Source organism: Megalopta genalis, unplaced genomic scaffold (assembly GCF_051020955.1).
Source record: "Megalopta genalis isolate 19385.01 unplaced genomic scaffold, iyMegGena1_principal scaffold0057, whole genome shotgun sequence".
Taxonomy (NCBI): domain Eukaryota; kingdom Metazoa; phylum Arthropoda; class Insecta; order Hymenoptera; family Halictidae; genus Megalopta; species Megalopta genalis.
In genome coordinates, this window is record NW_027476126.1 from 934707 (window position 1) to 959229 (window position 24523).

Below are 24523 nucleotides of genomic sequence, written 5' to 3' on the forward strand. Positions count from 1 at the left end.
AAATGAACAAATGAACAAAGGAACAAATGAACAAATGAACAAATGAACAAATGAACAGATGAACAAATGAACAAATGAACAAATGAGCAATATGAGCAAAATGAACAAATGAACAAATGTACAAATGAAAAAATGAACAAATGAACAGATGAACAAATGAACAAATGAACAAATGAACAAATGAACAAATGAACAAATGAACAAATGAACAAATGAACAAATGAACAAATGAACAAATGAACAAATGAACAAATGAACAAATGAACAAATGAACAAATGAACAAATGAACAAATGAACAAATGAACAAATGAACAAATGAACAAATGAACAAATGAACAAATGAACAAGTGAACAAATGAACAAATGAACAAATGAACAAATGATCAAATGAACAAATGAACAAATGAACAAATGAACAAATGAACAAATGAGCGAATAGGCAAATGAACGGATGAACAAATGAGCGAATAGACAATCGCACAAATGAACAAATGAACAAATGAACAAATGAACAAATGAACAAATGAACAAATGAACAAATGAACAAATGAACAAATGAACAAATGAACAAATGACCAAATGAACAAATGAACAAATGAACAAATGATCAAATGAACAAATGAACAAATGAACAAATGAACAAATGAACAAATGAACAAATGAACAAATAAACATATGAACAAATGAACAAATGAACAAATGAACAAATGAAGAAATACACAAGTGAACAAATGAACAAGTGAACAAATGAACAAGTGAACAAATGAACAAACGAACATGTGAACAAATGAACAAGTGAACAAATGAACAAGTGAACAAATGAACAAGTGAACAAATGAACAAGTGAACAAATGAACAAGTGAACAAATGAACAAATGAACAAGTGAACAAATGAACAACTGAACAAATGAACAAATGAACAAATGAACAAATGAACAAATGAACAAATGAACAAATGAACAAATGAACAAATGAACAAATGAACAAATGAACAAATGAACAAATGAACAAATGAACAAATGAACAAATGAACAAATGAACAAATGATCAAATGAACAAATGAACAAACGAACAAATGAACAAACGAACAAACGAACAAACGAACAAATGAACAAATGAACAAATGAACAAATGAACAAATGAACAAATGCGCAAAATGAGCAAAAGGAACAAATGAACAAACGAACAAATGAACAAATGAACAAATGTACAAATGAACAAATGAACAAATGAACAAATGAACAAATGAACAAATGAACAAATGAACAAATGAACAAATAAACAAACGAACAAATGAACAAATGAACAAATGAACAAATGAACAAATGAACAAATGAACAAATGAACAAATGAACAAATGAACAAATGAACAAGTGAACAAATGAACAAATAACCAAATGAACAAATGAACAAACGAACAAATGAACAAATGAGCGAATAGACAATCGCACAAATGAACAAATGAACAAAAGAACAAATGAACAAATGAACAAATGAACAAATGAACAAATGAACAAATGAACAAATGAACAAATGAACAAATGAACAAATGAACGAATGAACAAATGAACAAATGAACAAATGAACGAATGAACAAATAAACAATTGAACGAATGAACAAATGAACAAATGAGCGAATGAACAAATGAACAAATGAACAAATGAACAAATGAACAAATGAACAAATGAACAAATGAACAAATGAACAAATGAACAAATGAACAAATGAGCGAATGAACAAATGAGCGAATAGAAAATCGCACAAATGAACAAATGAACAAATGAACAAATGAACAAATGAACAAATGAACAAATAAACAAATGAACAAATGAACAAATGAACAAAATGAGCAAAAGGAACAAACGAACAAATGAACAAACGAACAAATGAACAAAAGAACAAATGAACAAAAGAACAAATGAACAAATAAACAAATGAACAAATGAACAAATGAACAAATGAACAAATGAACAATTGAACATAAGAACGAATGAACGAATGAACAAATGAACAAATGAACAAATTAACAAATGAACAAATGAACAAATAAACAAATGAACAAACGAACAAATGAACAAATGAACAAACGAACAAACGAACAAACGAACAAACGAACAAACGAACAAACGAACAAATGAACAAATGAACAAATGAACAAATGAACAAATGAACAAATGAACAAATGAACAAATGAACAAATGAACAAATGACAAAATGAACATATGAACAATTGAATAAGTGAACAAATGAAAAAACGAACAAACGAACAAACGAACAAATGAACAAATGCACAAGTGAACAAGTGAACAATTGAACGAATGAACAAACGAACAAATGAACAAATGAACAAATGAACAAATGAACGAATGAACAAATGAACAAATGAACAAATGAACAAATGAACAAAAGTACAAATGAACAAATGGTCAAATTTACAAATGAACAACTAAACATTAGCAATAGTATATTTATATGGGTAATAACAACAAAAAACTTGATTAATTAATCAAATGTTTGTTGTAATATGTGCCTTTTCTGCAGGATCTTGCTATTCCTGCTGCCCTACAACACATTCTCATCTAGGCCTTGTAAACACAACACGTCAGAAATGTACCGACACCTACAAAAACATATTTCAAGTGTCTTAAAGATGTTTCGAAACAGACGCCTTTAAATAATCTTGTTTCGGGCGTCGTTTCAACGTCTGAAATAAGATGACTTAAAGAAGTCTATTTGAGCTCGTAAGACGTTCAGACTTAATATGGACGAAAAATGGATGTGTATTAGACGTCTTATGCTGATTGGGATATACATAGATTACACGTGTCGCGAGCGTAGGTAACCGAACCGATCCTAGATGCGCGTATTAGACGCTAGGGAACCAGACCAATCGAAAATACACGTATAGAGCGCAAGGTAGTCGGACAGAGAGGAAATGCGCTTATAGAGAACTGGACTGGCAAAGCGAGCTGTTCGCTCCCTACCGAATTTCATATCTACAATTTTACGAATTGCTTACTAGTTGCGTCGTTCCTCTGCAGTTTAGAAAAATGTAACACTGGGGTTCGCGTCGGTGAAGGTGGAAAAAAAGCGTTATTTTTCCCAATATATAAACTTTATTCAAACTCTATCTTAACTTATCGGTGGATGAATTAACAATTAAAATCTATTATTATAAACAAATATTTCGGTGAGATTTCGAGGTCTAAACAACACAATTAAATTAATCTGTAATCGAAAATAACAAACTCAAATAATCTTTAAAAGATTAATCTAAAAAATTAACAAAAATAAATTATCCTCTTCTATATAAAAAAATTAACATATTATTGTGGGAGAAAGCCCTTCCTTGTAGGTATCGTTAATCGCCTGTTCCATTTGCATCATCAAATCGCTTAGTTAACATCACGTGATTGCAATTCCCGTTTTTAACATGATGGATCCTTTCAAACAGTGGATGATAAAATGATCGGAATATTTTCAAATTTGGCTAAAATTATCGCCATGTTTCGAGCATTCTATGTATATAAGAGCGAGCTCGTGGATTATAAAATTAACTGCTCCTTTAACCAATTGTTTTGGCAAAGATTGCTACGGCCTGCATGTTTACTGTGCTTCTTCAATTTCACGTTTTCGAACTATAAAAGGAATTACATTGGTTACTTGTACCACTTCTTCTATGTTCTTGCTATTTCTCGGGCTATCAAGATATTCTCTAGCTGTCACACTAACTCCTCTTTTATCTAGAAGATCCCAGAGAGCTTGTTGCTATTTTTACAACCTCCTTTGCTCTTACTCTGATTACTAGTACACTTCCGGGTTTTTCTCTTAGGATCATTTTGTTGTGAACTATCCCAATCTTGTCTTTGGCCCGTTTCTACTAGATAGGCTAATCAGATAAATGGCTTAGATTGGTTATTTTATCTTCTACACCAATATTCTGCTCAACTAAGAAAGCAAAGTAGCTTTTTTAATTTTTTTTACTTTTTTATATAGTAAATTAAGTATCGCATTCGGCGAGATATTTTTTATGATTATTTAAATAATCTGTTTTATTTCCTGCCTTATCAAAGCAAAGATCATGCAACTTTTTAAAAGTATGGCAATTACCAAGTCCTCCCCATATAAAATCTTAGACAAATCCTTTGGCATAAAAAGCTCTTTCTCAGCTAAGAAATGATTTAAACAATTTTCTTTATTAAAACAAGATTTATGGAAATTTCTTAAAATGGAAGTAGCATTATCTCCTGTCATGGATAATATGTTAGATAAATTGCATAGCATAGAGCCTGCTTTATGGAAATCATTTAAAAGTTGTGTTTTGTTTCCAATCTCATCAAAACATATATCATGAAAATCTTTTAAAGCAGAACAAATCTTAGTTGCTGCTCCATGCAATATTTTAGATAAATTTTTTGGTGTAAAACCTTTCTTCTCAATTAAGAAACGATTCAAATACTTTTTTGTTTCGTTTATAAAACAAAAATCATGAAATTCTTTTAAACTATTCGCTGCTGCACTCAATATACTACATAAATCGCACGGCCTAAAACCCACATTGTAAAAATCCTTTAAAAGCTGTGTTTTTCTTCTTTTCTTATTAAAAGAAATATTATGCAGTTGTTTCAAAGTAAAAGAAGCATGAGCTCCTGTTCCACATAGTATCGAGGATAAGTTACTTGGTCTAAAACCTGCGTTGTAGAAGTTCTCTAAAAGCTCTGTTCTTTGTCCTTTGCTATTAAAACAAACGCTGTGCAACTCTTGAAAAGCACCTTTAGCCTTGCCTCCTGCTCTACTTAATATGCTAGACAAGTTATGCAACGTAAAGTTACTTCCCTCATCTCCGACCCCTTCAATAAAATGTTTCAAACGCTGTGTTTGATTTCCTCTTGCATCAAACCAAGAGCCATATAAATCTTTAAAAGCTTCTGCAGCGTTAGCTCCTGCACCATTCAAAATACTGGACATATTAGACAGATTTATCTTCTCGTTTTCTAAAGTTTTTATATGTAGTCTTTTGTTTCCTTCCTTATCAAACCAAAGATCATATAAATTTTTAAAATTTTCAGGAGCTTTAGTTCTTGCTCCATGTAAAATACTGGAAATATTAGATGGACGTATCCCTTCCTTTTCTAACGTTTTTAAATATTGTGTTTTACCTCCTTCTTCATTAAACCAAAGATCATATAAGCCTTTAAAAGCTTTTGCAGAATTAGCTCCTGCTACATTCAAAATACTGGAAATAGTAGTTAGATTTATTCCTTCTTTTTCCAGAGTTTTTAAACATTGTGTTTTACTTCCTTCTTCATCAAACCAAACGATATGTAAGTCTTTAAAGGCTTTTGCAGCGTTAGCTCCTGCTCCGTTTAAAATACTAGAAATATTACTTAGATTTATCTCCTCTCTGTCTAAAGTTTCTAGATATTGTGTTTTACTTCCTTCTTCATCAAACAAAAGGTCATATAGGTCTTTAAAGGCTTTTGCAGCGTTAGCTCCTGCTCCACTCAAAATACTGGAAATATTACTTTGATTTATCTCTTCTTTGTCTAGAGTTTTTAGATATTGTGTTTTACTTCCTTCTTCATCAAACCATAGGTCATATAGGTCTTCAAAGGCTTTTGCAGCGTTAGCTCCTGTCACATGCAAAATACTCGACATAGTAGCTAAATTTATTCTTTCCTTCTTTAGTACCTCCAGACATATTTTCCCTTCTCCCTTAATTAAGAAACTTAGAAATTGATAAAATGCAGATATTCCTTCTCTGCCAACTACACTTCTGGCAAATTTGATTTCTTCATCAATATTTCCTACAATTTCCTGATAACTAGACCTATTATTTTTTATATCTCCCAAAAATTTTTCCATTATTCCCTTAGTAATAGGGCCAAATTCATGAGATTCTAACCAACGTAACGCTATTTCATGTAATTCTTCGCAATTATATGGTCAAAAACTTATATGCGGAACCTATACATAAAAAAGTATATCAGTAGGTATATAGGTAATGTTCTAAGCCCTGCTGCCTGAGCGATAAATCTAATCGCGGGGCAAGTGGTGGAGTCCAGCCGTGGCGTGCGCCGTAGGGTATGGTGGGGAAAGAGAGTCGCTTACCTTCCGGTCTTCTCGTCTTATTGAATTTAATTATGTGGCGTTTTTTTTATCGCGTTTGCACTTTTACATTGTAGGAAATGTTTTGGAGAGAGAGAGAGAGAGAGAGAGAGAGTGAGAGAGAGGGGTAGATTAGAGAGGGGGCGCTTGCATTTTTACGACGTTGTGGAGTGTGAAGTGCGCGTATGTGCATGTTAATAAATAGATGAAGCATAACGCGGAGCAAATTAAATCGTTGTCGTACAGTGGAAAGGTGCGTGTTGCTATAGACATATATTTTGCAAAAAGTAAGTTGACGTTTAAGATGTCCGCAATAGATTTTATTGTCGATATCGACGGTTTCTTCGTAGCCAACAAATTTAATTGTAAAGAATTAGCCATCGTAAATGCTCATACCGCTGAATATGAATTATTTGAATTCGAATTGCGCGTTCGCTACATGGATTTATCCAGAAGCGATCAGAAGTCTGCATGGCACGTCTCGAATTTCGTGCACGGGATTCCATTTAAAAATTTCCAGGGGAAAAAGAATTATCAACAAGAGGACATTGGCACTATTATAAAAAATTTCGTTCGAGACTACAAGGATCCCGTCGTCGCGTACAAAGGGGGGCATATTGAAAAGGATATTTTAAATAAAATAGGAGTTCGCAGTTTCAACTTGTAATATCTCAGCTGTCCGAAATTCAATTCATTGATCACGGAACCGATGAATCAAGAATACGACGTACCATGCAGGCTTCATTGCTGGAAGCGAACTTCGAAAGAGAAGATTCAATATCATTGTTGTTTGAGCGAAGTTCGTGTACTTTGGATGTGGCTAATGAAATCGAAAGGTAACACATTTTTTTTCTTTCTTTTTAGTTACAATTATTTTTTATTTCTATCGCGCCTTTTTGTAGAGAGAGAGAGAGAGAGAGAGAGAGAAAGAGAAAACGTAGGAACGTATGGATTATCGCTGCAAAGAGGACAGACCTCGCAGCTTTGAAAATTGGCCGGTCCCGTTTATTAAACCGGAGGAGCTCGCGATCGCCGGATTTTATTATCTGAGGGAGGATAATTTCGTGGAATGCTTCGCGTGCGGCATAGAATTCTGTTGGTGGGAAGCCGGGAATAAACCCATGTTGGAGCATCGCTTTTGCTCCAGGAATTGTCCGTACGTCCTCGACGAAGATTGCGGCAACGTGCCTGTCGGCCTCGATCCTCGAACGACGTCGATACCGCCAAGAAGCGTGGACGAGTGTGGCATCTTTTACCATACGATGGAGGAGAAGACAAAGGCGTGTGCAATAGTTATGAGTTTGAAAATTAATGAAATTAAAAATTTATTTTAAAAAACGCTTGATTATAATGTATGTTTAGCGCGCAATGTCTGTTTTGTCCATCAACGATGACGACAACGAGGGTGGTGGCGTCAACGATGAATAAAAAAAATATAATACAAAGTTTAAAATATTTTTTAATTTGTAAATTTGCTGTGTAAAAGCATACGCATCAATTGAATAAATTCTAAGAAAAAAGTATCGCATTCGTCTTTCTTAAATAGACATTATCACCCAACCAAATTTAATCTTACAGTATTAGTGTAGTTTTATCGGGAGAATGCAGGATGTTAGCAATTTTAGTTATTTCTTTTTTGCTTAATTAGCTACTCGGGTTGGCGGTTGTTCGGAATAAAGGATGAGAAAGAGAGAGATATTTTATGATAGTAAATATATATATTTTCGATACATGTTAGTTTTACAATAAAATTTTCATGATTATATAATTTTTCTGACAATGTTCGTCAACGAGCTGTACTCAACAATGAAGTCGTGTATCATCAGGCAGTATACGACCGTCGAAAGCGGGACATCCTTTTGACATTCGAATTCGATTCGCACGTCGGTGGTTGCATTTTTGAGCGCTTTGTTTTGTCGTGAGCAATTGATGACGACGAACGGTCCGTACATTAGAAAGTCGATTGTATTCAGTAACACCTCGCCTTGTAGGGATACATTTCTGAGTTCAGGTAAAGTCGAATATTGGATAATAAGCAGGAATCGAATTGGGTAGAGTTTCTCTTTAAATCGTTTTTCCTTTCGGGTGGTAACGCGAATATCACGTACCGCGGTTTTTTCATTTGCGGAGTCGTTTTCATCGCCAACGTGTGCTTCATGGTTGTTTGCAGCATCGGATATTCGTACAGTTAACACGAACGGAAACTCATGCTGATCGATCTTTCGCTCTCAAAAATACGCAGCATCGACAACTTGTGTAGTTCGTCCAAAGCGACGTGCGGCATTCTCCATTGAATTTTATACAAATCCAGGACAGGTTTCGCATTGTCAGACCAGCTTCGTAACGCGTTAGCGTCGTGGCGCGCGCGAAAAATCAATCGTGCCGATCATCAATCCGTGCCGAGCATTTATTACAACGCGTTTGTAATCTTCGCAGAAGCCTAGCAATGTGTTCATAGGCACGCAAAAGTTGAAATTTAGCAAATTCGTAGGCGTTGCGGTGAGAGTTTCTGTATATCCAGCCCGCGTTGGACAGCGCGTTGCTCTTCGTAATGTTCAGACTGATGTAATTCTTCAAGGTCGTCGTTGTACCGGGATTTCTGGACCGATCGATTTCCACTCCGATCAGTTCGTAATGTATCTCGTCGAAAATAAACGCTACCGCATTGTTCTCTAGAGCCACCGTGACGTTGGTCGATCCTCCCGGTAGGCTGAGTCTTCCCTCCACGTATAGGAATGGGTATTCTTATCTCATCGCTGTTTCCAAACGTTGTGTTGGCGTACGGATTGTAGGTATGCAGGTCGATCGTAATTATTCGATTGTCGAAGATTGGTGCCTCAGAGATGTTCGAAATGTCGTTGGACATGGCGGTGAAGCGAGTTCGATTACTTGGTAACGATGAATCCCAAAGATCGCAGATATTCTACGTTTCGGTTAGTTTCCTCGTCTTCTTCTTCTCCATATTGTTGTTGTTATTTTGAAACGGCGCATCATTTTTTATGTTCGACGTATTCGATATCGTATTATTATTATTATGAATTAACATAACAGCTATGTCAAGGTTATGAGACGGTTCGACAAACATGCAGCCGTACCGTGATTTCTTCGTTTCGAAAATCAATCAAACGTCCAGTCTGATCCACGATGCGAATCGTTAAATCGTCCATTGATCGTGTAACGATCGGAAGGTAAATGACTCGTGCCGGCGTTTCCGATATTTTATACCCCGGAGACATGTTGGGCGCGAATTCGTGTATCGTGTGAATCAGTTTCCCGTTATCGTACGAACCGATGGTTACGTTGCATTCTATTCGAATAATATTCGTGTTAATGATATTCACGAAAGTGTGCGATACATGCCACGTGTTCGGTGATAAAATGCGATTCCTAGAGAATCCTAGGATAGGACCCACGGTGTCGGGTTTCGCAAAATCTATCTTATATGCGCTTTTAATTTCGCTTTTCATAGTGTTGTTACCTTATAACATCGTTGTTATCTTTGGCTGGAGATGATTATCTCCTCACTCTCGTCGCCGAAATAGAATTTATTGTTTCCGATTGTTGAAAAAAAAACTTTAGCCTCGGACAAAAATTAATCTATAGTTTACTTAGGACTGAGATTCGAAAATATCAGATTACGTTTCCGCCGGTTCCGTCAGCGCGCACCGACGGTGATGTAAACTGTACATCAAAGATATCGCCATATACCATCGCCGGTGTCGTTAGAACACATCGTGCTCTGACCGTTAGTGATCCCAGTACCGCGTATACAATGTAAGACGCGATGAATGACCGTCTCTGATTGGTGGAGAAGACCACACCAAAAAAGGTATATAAGCAGGCGATTTTCAGTTGCCGGTCGCTCAGTTGATTTTGGTCGCTCGGTCAGTTCGTACATATACCTTCTCTCAAATAAAAGTAAAAATAAAGCTTTTTAAGAAAAAGAATTAATATCATATTTATTTGAGAAATAATCCAAGCCTTAATCCCAATACCGATATTTGAACTGATGTTTGGTATCGTGTAATAAGGTTGCAAATCGAGCAGACCCAATTCGTAATCGGCATTGTTGAGATCTATAGGCGGGAAGTACTTGGACAATAACACGCTACTTCTTCCCTATAACGTGAACGTGTATGACATTCTTGCGACGGACTATATTAGAGTTCCTCGCAGAAATTTCACACACAATTGCCCGCACACGCTTTCGTTGTAACTTTGATAAATCTTGTGATTGTACGCGATGGTCGGAAATAATGAATCAATTCGATCGATGGTCGAAGATCTCCAAAACTATCGAAGTAACTGACTCGCGAATCATAATTTATATACGCCACCCAGTGCGTTCCTGAACCATGACCGCTATCCAGATTCACTATTCCTCATTCGTTTACCCATATTTGTTTCGGCAATTCATCGCGCATGAAAACTCCGCGAAAATGCGATAATCTTTCCTTTCTTTTGACTGTTTTTTTCTTCTTCATTCCTTTTCCACGTTTGTACGGCGCGAGATACACTCCGCGACCATCCATAGCGCGATTGTGTCGTCGCGCTTCTTCCAATTACTTCTTCGCAGCTTTCGCATCGTTTATTGTTTTGATCACCCCAGTGCAGCGCCATCTGTCAACGCTTCCAAAGCTCCCAAGGCGGGTAATAACAGCGGTAGAAAACCGCCTCGTTTGGTGATAGGTAGAATTCTTTCGATACTGTTTCTACCTTCTTTCTTTTTCCTTTGACTGTTCGTCGGTCCTCCTCCTTCTTCTTCTTCTTCTTCAGACCCATACCTAATCTTATCAGAGCTGTTTTTACCAGTCTGTAACGGTATAGAGAGCTGTTTTTACCAGTGTGTAACGGTATACAGAGCTGTTTTTACCAGTCTGTAAATGGTATATGGAGCTGTTATGCCAAGGTTTGTTTTATTTTTCTGTTGATTATGAAAAAAGAAAAAATGTACGTACGTCAGTTTACATGGAGATGCGCTCTATCATTGGAATACGGGGAGACTGATATCTACAGTTACGTACGACAGTCCTTGAATGTCCGGGTTCCGACCTGCCGCACGTTCGACGATCACGATGTGATAATTCGGAAACACGGATCATTGCTACCGAGTAGTATACGGTGCGTGATAAGCAGCCCGTGAGGATGTGGTAAAACGAACGTTATGATTAGTTTGTTAGAGAGTCCGAATTGGCTGCGATTCGCAAACGTGTCCGTGTATTCGAAATCGCTGCGTCAACCAAAGTATCAATACTTGAGCAACTTGCTCTCGTCCGTGGGGGATGTAGGTTATTTTGCCTACTCGGACAACGCGGACGTGATTCTCCCGGCAGATGTTCGGCCGAATTCAATATTTATCTTTGACGACGTTGCTTGCGACGAACAGGATGTCATGAGAGAATATTTCGCGATAGGCAGACATTCGCACGTCGATTGTTTCTATTTGTCGCAATCGTACGCGAGAATACCCAAACATTTGATTCGCGACAATGCGAATCTAGTGATTCTATTCAATCAAGATGTCACGAATTATATGAATACAGATATATCGTTCTAAACGTTCAACGCACTTTGTACAAGATGTTGGCGAAACAAGTACGGATTCCCTGTAATCGACAAAGACAGCCCTGCGAATCGTGATCGTTACAGGCGCGGTTTAACGAATTCGTCGTGCTGTGATCGGGGCTCATTTGGACTGCAAGAGTCGTTGAAGTCGCATCGTACCGCCCGATATGCGTCGGTCTAAGGAAAACCGGCGAACCGCGATCGCCAAAGAAATAGCCAAGACCAGTGACGTTATACGTAAAAAGAGTTTAGCTCTGAAGGTTGAGAAAATGAATACAGAGTCGAACATTGAGACGAATTTACGCCCGATCGAGGAGCCGTTGAAACAGCTGGTTCAAAATACAGCTATGGAAGCGAACGATAATATGCCGATCGCGGATCGGCCGTTGGATCCGTAAACGAAGTCGCTATTCTCTATGAAGAAAGTAGAGAGAAAATGGAACCAGAAGAAGAAGAGGAAGCATGACGAAGCAGCTTTAACGCCAAGGGTGCATTTGAAGAAGAAAAAGAAAATATATTCCCCTGTCCTTACCAACGATGACATCGGGTATGTGTTGTACGACGACGATGACGATGACGACAGTGGCAACAGTGACCTTAACGAGGCGGGTGGCAATAAGGCGCTCGAACCGATACCGACGATACTTTCGGAGCAACAGGAGAAAGCTTTCGAATCATCTCCAACGGCCACACCATCGTTGGAATCATCGGTGCGAAACATTTTGAAAAGTCCTGAAATGCACCGCGATGAATACGAACATTTGTTCAACAATCTTGGACCTTTAGCGAGCAAATACTTGCGCAATTTCTTTAGCGGACCACCGAAAAATTTGGACAACGTGTACGGAGTGTATTTTCACAATGACAAACTGATGCTTGGAAACACCACGTTTGATGTTGAAAGCAATGACGATATCGTTATCAATAAAATTAGGTACGAGGGAACTCCAGGTCTCTACGAATTGATATTCAAAAGAATACCCGACGAGAACCTGTACACCGAGGTCGATAAGGATATTTACAGAAACATTCTCATCGCTACGCGCGCGTATCAGCGAGGTAACCAGATAATGGGGAATAAGGGTTACAAGTACAAAACTATCATAGGACCGATGTTTTCGACATTGCGAGGAATGGGTACAATTATACAATTTCCAACGATGATGCGTGTAACCAACAATCCGATCGATTACGTGCATTGGAGCGATCCGAACGAGCTGGTGGATCGTTTGAAATTGCTGATGGCATCGAAAAATGCCGGGCCCAATGGTCACGACAACGAAATAATATCCGTAATCGAAGAATTTCGAAGAAGTCGGATTGATTATAAATTAAATCGTTTGATACTCGTTACTGCAGTAATGAATGAAATGCCTGTTGATAAATTTAACAGGTGGTTCGATAGAACGAGCATTCGTTGGAATTGCTGCGAAACCAATCAAACGATACCTGTGGACGAAAATTGGAACGATAGATTTACAAATATTGAGTTGAGACTCGACCACGTTTATCAACAAATACATCAGATTAAACAACAACAACAACAAGAGCTGCTCGAAACATAGATGAAGAAGATAATGATTGAACCGAGAAATGAGAAAAATGTTGCGGTATTGGCAGCGTCAGCAACCGAAGAAACCTCGGTAGCATAAAGTTAAACGAAGAATTCGTTCATCTTTCGTTTTGAAGCGACCGCGAACCCGATAAAGCAAGAGAGAGAGGTGTCAGTGGTAATCATGGGCGATGAGAACGTAAAGTTGGTGAATGAACTGCATGCTCCGGCGAGGCGTTTCTTCCCGCGCAGGCGAGTGATCGTGCGAGGACTCGACGAGCTTGTAAGGGCCTCAATACATTCTCATGTTACACACAGACAGTACGTCATCCGGAAGATAACCCACCTAAGATCCTGCACATGACCCCATCGCCGAATGTTCTGGAAGCTCCAACCCCTGACAAAGACCGATATAAATACCAGTCTCCAACGCCCCAAACCTCAGTCTTGACGAATCCTCCATCAGCTACGGAACTATTGTACTCGGTATAAACTATTGTAAATCGTATAAAACTTGTATTATTTGTAATAAAGAGTTAGAGAGTTGGGCAACGGCTCAACTCCTTCTTTTTTTTATACTTCTTGGTATCGTTTTACGTAACAATCTCTGGCAAGCCGACTTCGTCGAGGTTCAACGATATGCTAGAGATAATAGAGGACATCGATACATTCTCACGATAATCGATAATAAATCGATCTAATAAACAAATCCTTTACGACTCTTAATGCGATTATTTATTATTAAATCAGCTTTGCAAATCATTCGTTGAATTCTGTTCGGACATGGAATTATTTAAATTAAAATATCATTTACGAACTTTGTTAATCTTCACTGTACACCTTGCATAAAAATTTCATATGGTACACATGAGGTGTCATGCACACCAGAAAATTAAAACGGCTGTCACGGTTAAACTACATATTATTTCGGGTCCGAAAAATTAGTAAATATTCTACAGACGTTCTAAAATAAAGATGAACAGCTCTTTTTTTTTAAATATCACTTTTACATAGTAAAAAAAAATCCGGAAAGTTCACGCTTCGTGACTTGTTCAGTACTTCGAACGCGGCTCGAGTCCGTCCGGACCTTCTGCCAAAGTCTCGTGCTGCGGGCTCTCGAACTTCGCGTCGACACCGCCCATTGGTCAGTGTTTTTCGTTAATAACTCGTAAACAAAGCTGCAGATTGCATTTTCGCGAAGGAAAAAGTTACTTAGAATGACCTCAGCTACCCCACATTTCCGTCTTGCAAGACATTTTTGGGACACCCTGTATAATAAATACATATTTAAATATATATTTACGTCTTATTATAATATATATTAATATCTATATATAAAATATAAATCACAGGATTATTAAATTTATTAATATATTTTTTTAATAGATCAACTATAAATTTAGAAATATTATCTGTCCTCATAGATATATTTAAATGGATCCATTAAACAAATAATTAATATTTAATAAATATCTTTATACATTCATAGATTAATTAACAATTCTACTTCAAAAGAAGTAATCTAAATTTATAAATCTTTACATCTTAACATTATTCTTAAATATAATTAACTTATGATATACTATTAATTATTTAATAACATATAAATATTTAACCAATAAACAACTACTCGAGGTATATCTTCAATTTTTTTTGCAAAAGTTACGAGGCATCCTATTCCATTCTATTCTATTCTATCATCTATTCTATTCATCCTATCCAATTTCTCCAAATCCTATCTTGATTACTAGGTAGCCATCCGTGCTGAAAGAAGCATCGGCTGGTCCACGCAAACTCCCTTATAAAAAATCCCAATCGCATCGAACCTCTGACCACGCAAAGCTGCCTGGCCCTCGACTCGTAACATAGCAAATGTTCCTGCGTGGTTGCATGCATTGCACTCCTATTATCTCTTTTTACAATTCGCACGTCCAATAATTACATTCCATTTACCCCCGTCCCTGACGCATCTCAAGCAACTTTAACTTTAACAAACTGCGGCAATTATAGCCCATACACACAGATCTTGTACACTCCCACTGCTCACCAGAACACTCAACGTTGAAGTTCTCCACGTCATCTAGAGCAACAACCACTACAGGAGCTACAAGCTCAACAAAGTACAACAATCATAACAACGAACTCCTCTTTCCCTCCCTTCCACCCAACTCCAATAATCTTGAAACCTACCAATTCTCGAGCCTTAACACAAATAGTTAACTCCAACTCTCAGCACTTTTCCACGTACAATCCTAATTCAACTTGACTTGACCCCATCACACCCAAAGCAATAAATGGTAATACACCACTACTCACTCAATCCAACACCCCCACTTCCTCATCGCTGACTCACCCTACCCTCCTTTCCTCTCCACACCTATCCTCTACTTATCATATTGTTGCGAATCACTCCGTTTCTCTCGCGTCGCGGCATTTTATATATATTTACAATAAAGAATATAAACTATAATACAACTCAATACGATTATATTTCAGATCTTTCAATTTGAAATGTTGCTCGTTCGACGGTCCGATTTCGACTCTCCGATTGTCCGTTGGTAACACTCTTCCGTGGCAACACCTATCTTCTATTATTTTTTAAGGAGTTGTTCACAACAGGGCAGTTTCACATTACAGCGACTTGATTTGGACAAGTCACCGTAACAATATAATCATATTATTCACCATATTATTCAACGGCATCCTCTCAAGCCGGAGTTTTTTTGCAAATTTTTCTCCTTCAGTCACTCATTAAAATGAATTTTTTACATCCTGCAGGTAACCACAATCACGTAATTCACTTGATAAGTCTGGATTACAGGCAGCAACGGATCCAACATCACAGCATAAACAAAAAAAAACCACTCGTCAGCGTTTCACCAGGAGCCTAGAAGCAAGGTGCTACTTGCAAAATCGGCTCCCAAATGACACTGCCCCGCTATATAGATTTCGTGGCGAGTTCACAAGTAACATGTAATATACACTATATTTCTGAACATTTCGGGACCCAAAGTTTCGGGTTCTGACCCAAACTCAAAGAAAATTTTCGACCCTACTCTAACCTGAAATCTCAGATCCCTGCTTACCTCTAGTGTACAGTAAAGTGAACATTCTGACACCATATAGAGGGTGTACCAAAATTATGTTACTTGCGGAAATGGAGGGTTCCTGAGGTCAATTCAAGTAACATTATTTTGAGAAACCCTGTATAGCAGCGATAAAAATAGCCTCTACAGAATACGATAGAATACAGAAGTAAAATTCGCCCCAGGAGTTCACCCGCATTGACTTATTTAATTATATCATCAAAAATAATTTATTTATGATTATAGAGAAATAAGATTTTTGAATATTCTAACAATTTAATTGATGACGTTCGTCAAATTCGAAATTGTCAAGTTTACTGAAAAAGATATTGTCATTCCGAAACTAGTCTCGAACGCATCTCCGAAACTCGATCAAGCCCAAATTATGCAAATGACTTCATTTCACATAAAAACAATTTTTGAAATTGGAATGTTACGACCCAAAATATTGCGAAGAATGTATTGCACTGTTATATAAACAATATAAACATTTACCATTTCTGTCTTTTTTAAAAACGTTTACAAAACCTCCAATAAGAATGAAAAATTTCTTTCCTGACCGAGTCTTTTCCGTACTTCAACCTAAACCAATGCAGTGTATCGCAATCAGTAAAAATACAATCAGTTCGAAATACACAGCGTTCGTACTCAAGCACATAATATACAATGCGATTCCATTTCACAAGAAGAACTGCGATAAATACTGTCCAATATAAATCATAGACCTATTTAAACCAATGACACAACTATGAAAAACCTCAGAAATAAGTTTATTAATTGCATTAACTCTGCAATGCTATAAATGCTTGAGTTTGCTCGAAAAGATTCGACGCACCTACTTTTTAACTTTGCAGCTTACTTAATAGACAACAACAAGGTTTTGTCCTCGCAAAAGTTGCTACAACTAGACAATCTGCATTATCAATTTCATCGAATGAATGTTCCAACTTGAACATTTTAAACATGGATTTTTATAAATCTAGAGTATTCGATTTAATCGTGTCAGAATAGGAAGCAGACAGTAAATTGATCAACGAACTCGAGAAAGCAATATCTCTAGTGGCAGTAGGATTTGAATGTAGAAATCAATCCTCTGAAGCTGTATTGCTTGTTATCCAAATATGGTTGCAAGTTTTTAATTAATGGAAGGCAACAGCATATAATGACGAGTAAATAAAAATTACCGATCCAGATTTCAATGACTCTTGGTACTATTACTGCACAATTCTCAAAGCCTTGCTTCAAAAGTACGTCGAAATTCAGATCAATGTAGTCTTACTTTTCTTGTTGGTTACTTCCGCAATAGTCATCTGGATATCTGCTGAACACTGACGTGAATCTTGACATGAAAACTGCATCACTCAACTTCCATGTTGACCCAATCGGTTTTTGTTAACGGCAAAAACTGTAAATCATCAAGCAAGCAAATTCCTGCTTTCTGTATTTCCACTTCAATATTTACTAGGAATCGTGCATTCTTGCTATTTTTCATTATGTGATTAATATTTGTTGCCAGTTTACCAAGAATGTATCCACTGCGCGTTACTTTTCTAGTTATGTACACTATTTGAAATTTTGTAACCCTGAATTAATCAGCAATTATTCCGAAATACATTGGAAATTGAAGTCGATAGTTGTGAAGTTAACTTATCATTTTTTGAAAATGGCTATATTTGCCTGTAATTAATACTTAGGTAAGAATCGTTGTCGTATCCAGCCATAGTTGTCTTCGACTAATGAAACCAACGACTATTGTTACACTGCTTTCCTTCCTCCATATTATAACCATTTCAGGAAAACATTTAGTTATTTCGGGCGCGTAGAGTACAAGAAATGTTCTGCAAACTACCAAGAATGCATAGCTCTGCAGTAATAAAAAATGGAGAATTCTCAATCTGAATGTTCTATTTAATGCAACTCTTCATTTGTGGTGAAATTAGATGTTGGCGATTCCGTTACTGATTCCGAATATTGGAAATTTGTCAAGCAAAATGGCCCCGTATCTCCTAAATCAAATCGATCAATTTTAGATCGCCAGTCCATTACCTCCTCTTTACTGGTATTACTTGGATCGATGCATAAGAACTCTAGCGCGACGTTAGTTTTTTTACATTAAGTCGAGCTCAGCTGTTCGAGTTCGACGCCCGTCTAGGTAGACAACCCGTAGTAAACACTTCAAACAGTCTTTTTTTGCAGCGTCGCAATGTATTTATCACCTTCCAATAATCCCAATATCAAATCCGTTACCTATTTTTCGTTGTTTCCCATGCAGCGCTCTTCGTTAGGTCATTGCCTTCGTGCACTGTAACGAACTTTCAGTGCTGCTTAGTTTTCAATATTCACAACGAAATAAATAGGCCCTCACACCGCGAACGTGGCATTAGTTATCAACTACTGTTACGTAGATACATATAGTTGCGCTAGTATATATAACTCTAAGTTCTCTGCTCTTGCAGTCCAGTGTCTGTATACTTTTGTGCTTGCAGCCTAGCTTCGCTGTAATCAACTGCACTTGCAAATTTCGCTACAGCTTTGTAATCATAAATTGATCGCTTGATCGTATAAATTAGTGACCTTCATGATACATCATTAGATTTTATCATTCTATTGTATATTATGCTGCTCTGTACAAATCTTATTGGTTAAAATATATTTAGTGTTATTACACTAGCGTTCTTTACTATACAGTCCACTCTATCCAATTCATCCTTCCAACACTACTAGAGTTCCCAACGAAAAGATATATTTGCAACATAAACTTTTATAAGAATAACGAACTAGTAATTTTGAAAATTGTCGAACATTTAATTTATTTTTGCACTTCATGAGCCTTCCTGAGTACTACATATTTCCAAAACTTCATACTCCGGTTACGTAAATACATACAACTGTAAGATGTAGATGGTTCATTCTATTATATATTTCACATAGAACGTTATTATGATTCAGATTTTGATAATACTTGAGGAGGTGGGATCGGCGACGGGAAGAGAGAATTGAACCCGGTTACAATTAGACTATCTTTATTTACAATCGGAACTAAACCCGCGACGCTCGCGTACCGTTCCCGATGAGGGTTCTTACTGAACTAACCATTCGCTCACCGATGCATCCCATCCAGATCATTCTTTCTCATTCTCACGGTTCGCTTTCACTCTGTCCTGGCTAGACGCATTCATTCTACGCGACACTCAAACCAATCGTCTAGACATTCGCTCGACGCTAACGCACAGCATGCAGCCCGGCCCATTCGTCCAAACATTCTTACGCCTTAAAACTAAACACATGGCGGAGACGTGGCGCCGGCTTGTCGCCGCCACATCACCCCCCCGCCAGTGATTGACTCGATCACGAAACTTGCAATCGGTCCGGGAAACGCACTCTTCTTCCGGACCGTGTGGTGCGTAAACCCGCACCTGGTGGTACTACTATGGGGGGCGGCACCGCCGGACCCCGAGATGGTGGCGATGGTTGGGGCGGCTGCCCCGTAAACTCGCTCGGAGTGGGTGGTGATGATGGTGTTGGTGGCCCCTCGGACTCTCCAGGTAACGCTGGCTGTGTTGCCCCTGGTATCGTCGGCGGTGCTGGATCTGTAGCCAGCAAGTACGCCGGCTTTAGGCGATCTATGGTCACTGTGACCGCCTTGTCCCGGATACTGAGGGAGTAAGTCCGGTCCCCTCGCTCGAGGACCCTGTATGGGCCGTCGTATGGCGGCTGGAGGATTCCTCGCACGGCGTCGTTCCGCACGAACACATGCTCTGCCGTGGCGAGGTCCTTGAAAACGAAAACTCGTTTCGTCGAGTGATTGCTGCCAGGCGTTGGGGCGAGGGTCGCGAAATGCTTTCGTAATCCCGCGACAAAATCCCCTGGCAGCGGCAGCGACTCCGCTCTCTGTGGGACCAGGAATTCCCCTGGTAGGCGCAGTGTCTCGCCGTAGACCAGCTCAGCTGCGGTGGATTGTAAGTCCTCCCTCCAGGCTGCGCGGATGCCCAGCAAGATGGTGGGAAGAACCTTTGTCCAGCTGACGTTTTGCTGGCAACGGATTGCTGCCTTAAATTGGCGGTGGAATCTCTCCACCATTCCGTTTGCCGCTGGGTGATAGGCCGTTGTCCGCCAGTGGGCTGCGCCTGTTAACTGTGACAATGCCTGAAACAAGCGGGACTCGAATTGTCGACCCTGGTCGGTCGTCACGCGCAACGGGGTTCCGAACCGTGAAATCCAACCCTCGTAAAAGGCGCGTGCCACGGTCGAAGCTTCTTGGTCCCGAATTGGGAAAGCCTCGGGCCAGCGCGTAAAACGGTCGACGCAGGTTAAACAGTACCTGAACCCCTCTGAGACCGGAAGAACTACAATGTCTATGTGCACGTGCTCGAATCTTCCGGTCGGCGCGTCGAAACTTCCCGGCGGCGCGAAAACGTGCTTGTTTATTTTGGCGCGCTGGCACGGAACGCAACCGCGAGCCCAACTCCGGCAATCGGCTTTGACGGACGGCCACACATATCGTTCCGTCACGAGTCTCACCGTTGCTTTAACGCCTGGATGCGCCAAGCGGTGCATCGAGTCGAATGCGGCTCGCCTGAATTGTCCCGTGACGAAAGGTCGCGCAATCCCGGTAGACACGTCACAGATCACTTCAGTGTTCGAATCGGGCGGGCGTATCCGTTTTAGACGTAAATTGTTTTTTATTCTCCCGCTCATGTACGCCTGAAGTTCCGCGTCGCGCTGCTGAGACTCCGCCAAATCGGTGTAGCTGAAAGACTCTACCACTTCTTCCAACCTGGATAGCGCGTCGGCGACGACGTTGTCCTTCCCGGCGATGTGGCGGATGTCGGTGGTGAACTGCCCGATGAAATCCAGGTATCTAAATTGCCTGGGAGAACATTTCTCGGGCTTTTGTTGGAAGGCGAATGTCAACGGTTTGTGGTCCGTGTAGATGGTGAATGTTCGCCCCTCCACCATGTGTCGGAAATGCTTGATTGCCGAGTAAATGGCCAACATTTCCCGGTCGTACGCGCCGTAATTCCGCTCGGCGGCGCTGAGCTTCCTGGAGAAGAAAGCCACCGGCTGCCAATCCTTTCCGACCCGCTGCTGCAGTGCCGCACCTGCAGCAAAATCGGACGCGTCGCAGAACAAGGCGAGTGGCGCGTCGTCCCTCGGATGCGACAATAACGCCGCCTGCCTCAAACTGTCCTTCGCCTCGGCGAAAGCCGCGGTAGCTTCCTCGGTCCACGCCAACTTGGCGTTACCCTTGATGCCGTCGTGCAGTAGGTTATTGAGGGGCGCTTGTACCTGCGCAGCCCTGGGCATGAAACGCCTATAGAAATTTAGCATACCCAGGAACTGCCTCAGCCGTTTTGCGGTGGTCGGTTGGGGGTAGTTGGTGATCGCCTCCACCTTTGATTCCAACGGGCTGGTGCCTTTGGACGATACGGTGAACCCCAGGAATTTAACCTGCGCCTGGCCGAAAATGCATTTCGCCCCGTTGACGGTCACGCCGTACTTGTCGAGGCGTGAAAAAACTTCCTCCAAGTGGCGCAAGTGCTCCTCTTCTGTCGACGATGCCACCAGTATGTCGTCGATGTACGCGTACACAAAATCCAAGCCGCGCAGCACCTCGTCGATGAAACGTTGAAACGTTTGTGCCGCGTTTCGCAATCCGAACGACATACAGGGGAACTCGAATAGTCCGAAAGGGGTGGTTATCGCGGTTTTGGCGATGTCCTCTGTGGCCACTGGAATCTGGTTATACGCGCGCGCCAGATCTATTGTGGAGAACACCGTCTTCCCGTGAAGCGCGTGAGAAAAGTCCTCGATGTGCTTCACGGGGTACCTATCCGGCACCGTGCGCGCATTTAAAGCTCGGTAATCCCCGCACGGTCGCCAAGCGTCCTGTTCTTTTTTGGGCACCATATGGAGAGGCGATGACCACGCACTTTCCGACGGTCGCGCGATGCCGAGACGCATCATCGTCTCGAATTCTTGTCGCGCGTGCCTCAAACGATCCGGCGCGAGACGCCGGGGCCTACAAGCCACAGGCGGACCCGGCGTTGTGCGGATGTAGTGCACCGTTTCATGTTGCACTTGCACGGGTGTCCCCACTGGTCGCGTAATGTTCGGGAAACGTTGCAGCAATTCGTGGAATTTCGAATCACCGAAAATTGTCTTCACCGAGGGCGCCGATGGCCCGCACTCGCGCACTGAGCGTCCCGGCACCGTCATCGACGTCACCTGGTCTAAAAGTTTGCACTTTCCGACGTCCACCAATAGTTCGTAATGCGCGAGGAAATCTACGCCTATAATCGGCTTTGACACGTCGGCCACCACGAAACGCCATACGAAAGCGCGACGGAGCCCGAAGTCGAGGCTCAGCGTAACCGTCCCGTACGTGGCAATTTCCGACCCGTTCGCCGCATATAAAGCGTAAGATGCGCGTTCGCGGAACCCGCGAGTTTTCGATCGAGGAAAAACGCAGAGATCGGCACCGGTGTCGATTAAAAACTGCGTTCTCGTTACTCGATCGGTGACGAACAAACGGCGCGATGGTGGGCAGTGGTCGCTGGCCGTCATTAACGACTGCCCATCTCGTTTCCCGACGCGGACCAATTGCATGGGTGTTCGCAACGGAACGCGTTCGCGCCGAACTTGTGGTGGTAAAAACACTTCCCGCCTCGTAGCGCGGTTCGTCGTTCTCGGGATAGCGATCGCGCTCGGCCCGGGGTGGATGGTCGCCGTTGGGAAAAACGCGGACCGGGGTTTATCTCGCGACGAATTGCTGCGAGCTCCTGCCGAAACGTCGCCGTGAGCTGTGCCATCTTCGAGCACAGTTGTTCCTCGACTTCGCACATATCCCTCGACGGCCGTGCGACGGCACCCGCAGAGGCCTCGGCTACCCGCGTGCGTGGGCCCATCGTGTCAGCGATGGTGTCGGCCAAGTCGGCCACTCGGTCGAGCTCGACGTCTCGCTGCGTCGCCAGGATGACCTGCATGCTCGCGGGGAGCCGGCCCAACCACAAGGTACGCAGTATCTCCTTCGACACGGCTGTTCCTCCCAAGGTCCGCAGGTGGCGTAAGAACTGCGACGGTTTGCGGTCGCCCATCTCCTCGTGCTCGAGGAGACGCCGAGTCTTCTGCTCCTGCGACGCCCCGATCCGCCTTATCAGCTCTGTCTTGAGCCTAGTGAACGGCTCAGCCGGGGGATTCAAGATGATTTCGCGGACCTCGGCCGCGTATTGTGGTTTGAGCGCGCCCAGGACGTACCCGAACTTCGTCTTTTCGGTCGTAACGCCGCTCGTCTCGAAACTCGCCTCGACCATCGCGAACCACAGCTCGGGGTCGGTCGGCGAAAATTCCGGTATTTTCACCGCGACGCGGCTGACTGTCGATGCGGGCGGGGATGCCATCGTACCGGATAAACGTGCGAATGTCCGTGTTCTCTTCCGAAAACTCCCGATCCACTGCCACGAAACCACGAACGAAATGCGACTGCAAAATTCGTGTCGTTCGCTTCCTTTAGATCACGTCGGGGTCACCAATGAGGAGGTGGGATCGGCGACGGGAAGAGAGAATTGAACCCGGTTACAATTAGACTATCTTTATTTACAATCGGAACTAAACCCGCGACGCTCGCGTACCGTTCCCGATGAGGGTTCTTACTGAACTAACCATTCGCTCACCGATGCATCCCATCCAGATCATTCTTTCTCATTCTCACGGTTCGCTTTCACTCTGTCCTGGCTAGACGCATTCATTCTACGCGACACTCAAACCAATCGTCTAGACATTCGCTCGACGCTAACGCACAGCATGCAGCCCGGCCCATTCGTCCAAACATTCTTACGCCTTAAAACTAAACACATGGCGGAGACGTGGCGCCGGCTTGTCGCCGCCACATACTCAACATTCATGTTTAAACCCACAATTTAATTTAGTGTTGATAAAAGTGATGTCAATTTTGCAGGTTGTCTTCGCTATAGCATGCATGAAAGTAATATAGTAATACTTTACTATCCACACTTTATTTATGCATGATTCGTACTCAAGCCGCTATATGCATTATTCCGACTTGACGAGAAGGCGACTATACACAGTGCGGACACGTTGGTCGCAAAAGTCTTCTCGTTAGCTTTAAACTATACGTTAGTAGGAGTTACCGTGTTCGTTTGAACAGTTCAAACAGATATATGTATAATTTCCTTATAGTACAATACTGT

The 24523-nt window shown here is 41.1% G+C and overlaps 1 protein-coding gene across 1 annotated transcript in view; it reads right to left on the minus strand.

Annotated features, from left to right (window-relative positions):
• Positions 1 to 19661: 19661 nt before the first annotated feature.
• The window catches only part of LOC143261601 (uncharacterized), a 49747-nt gene continuing 44885 nt past the window's right edge, over positions 19662 to 24523 (minus strand). Inside the window, exon 2 of the mRNA XM_076527933.1 lies at positions 19662 to 20459. Within this exon, the coding sequence (XP_076384048.1) occupies positions 19662 to 20459 (798 nt within the window). The remainder of the gene's footprint in view (positions 20460 to 24523) is intronic.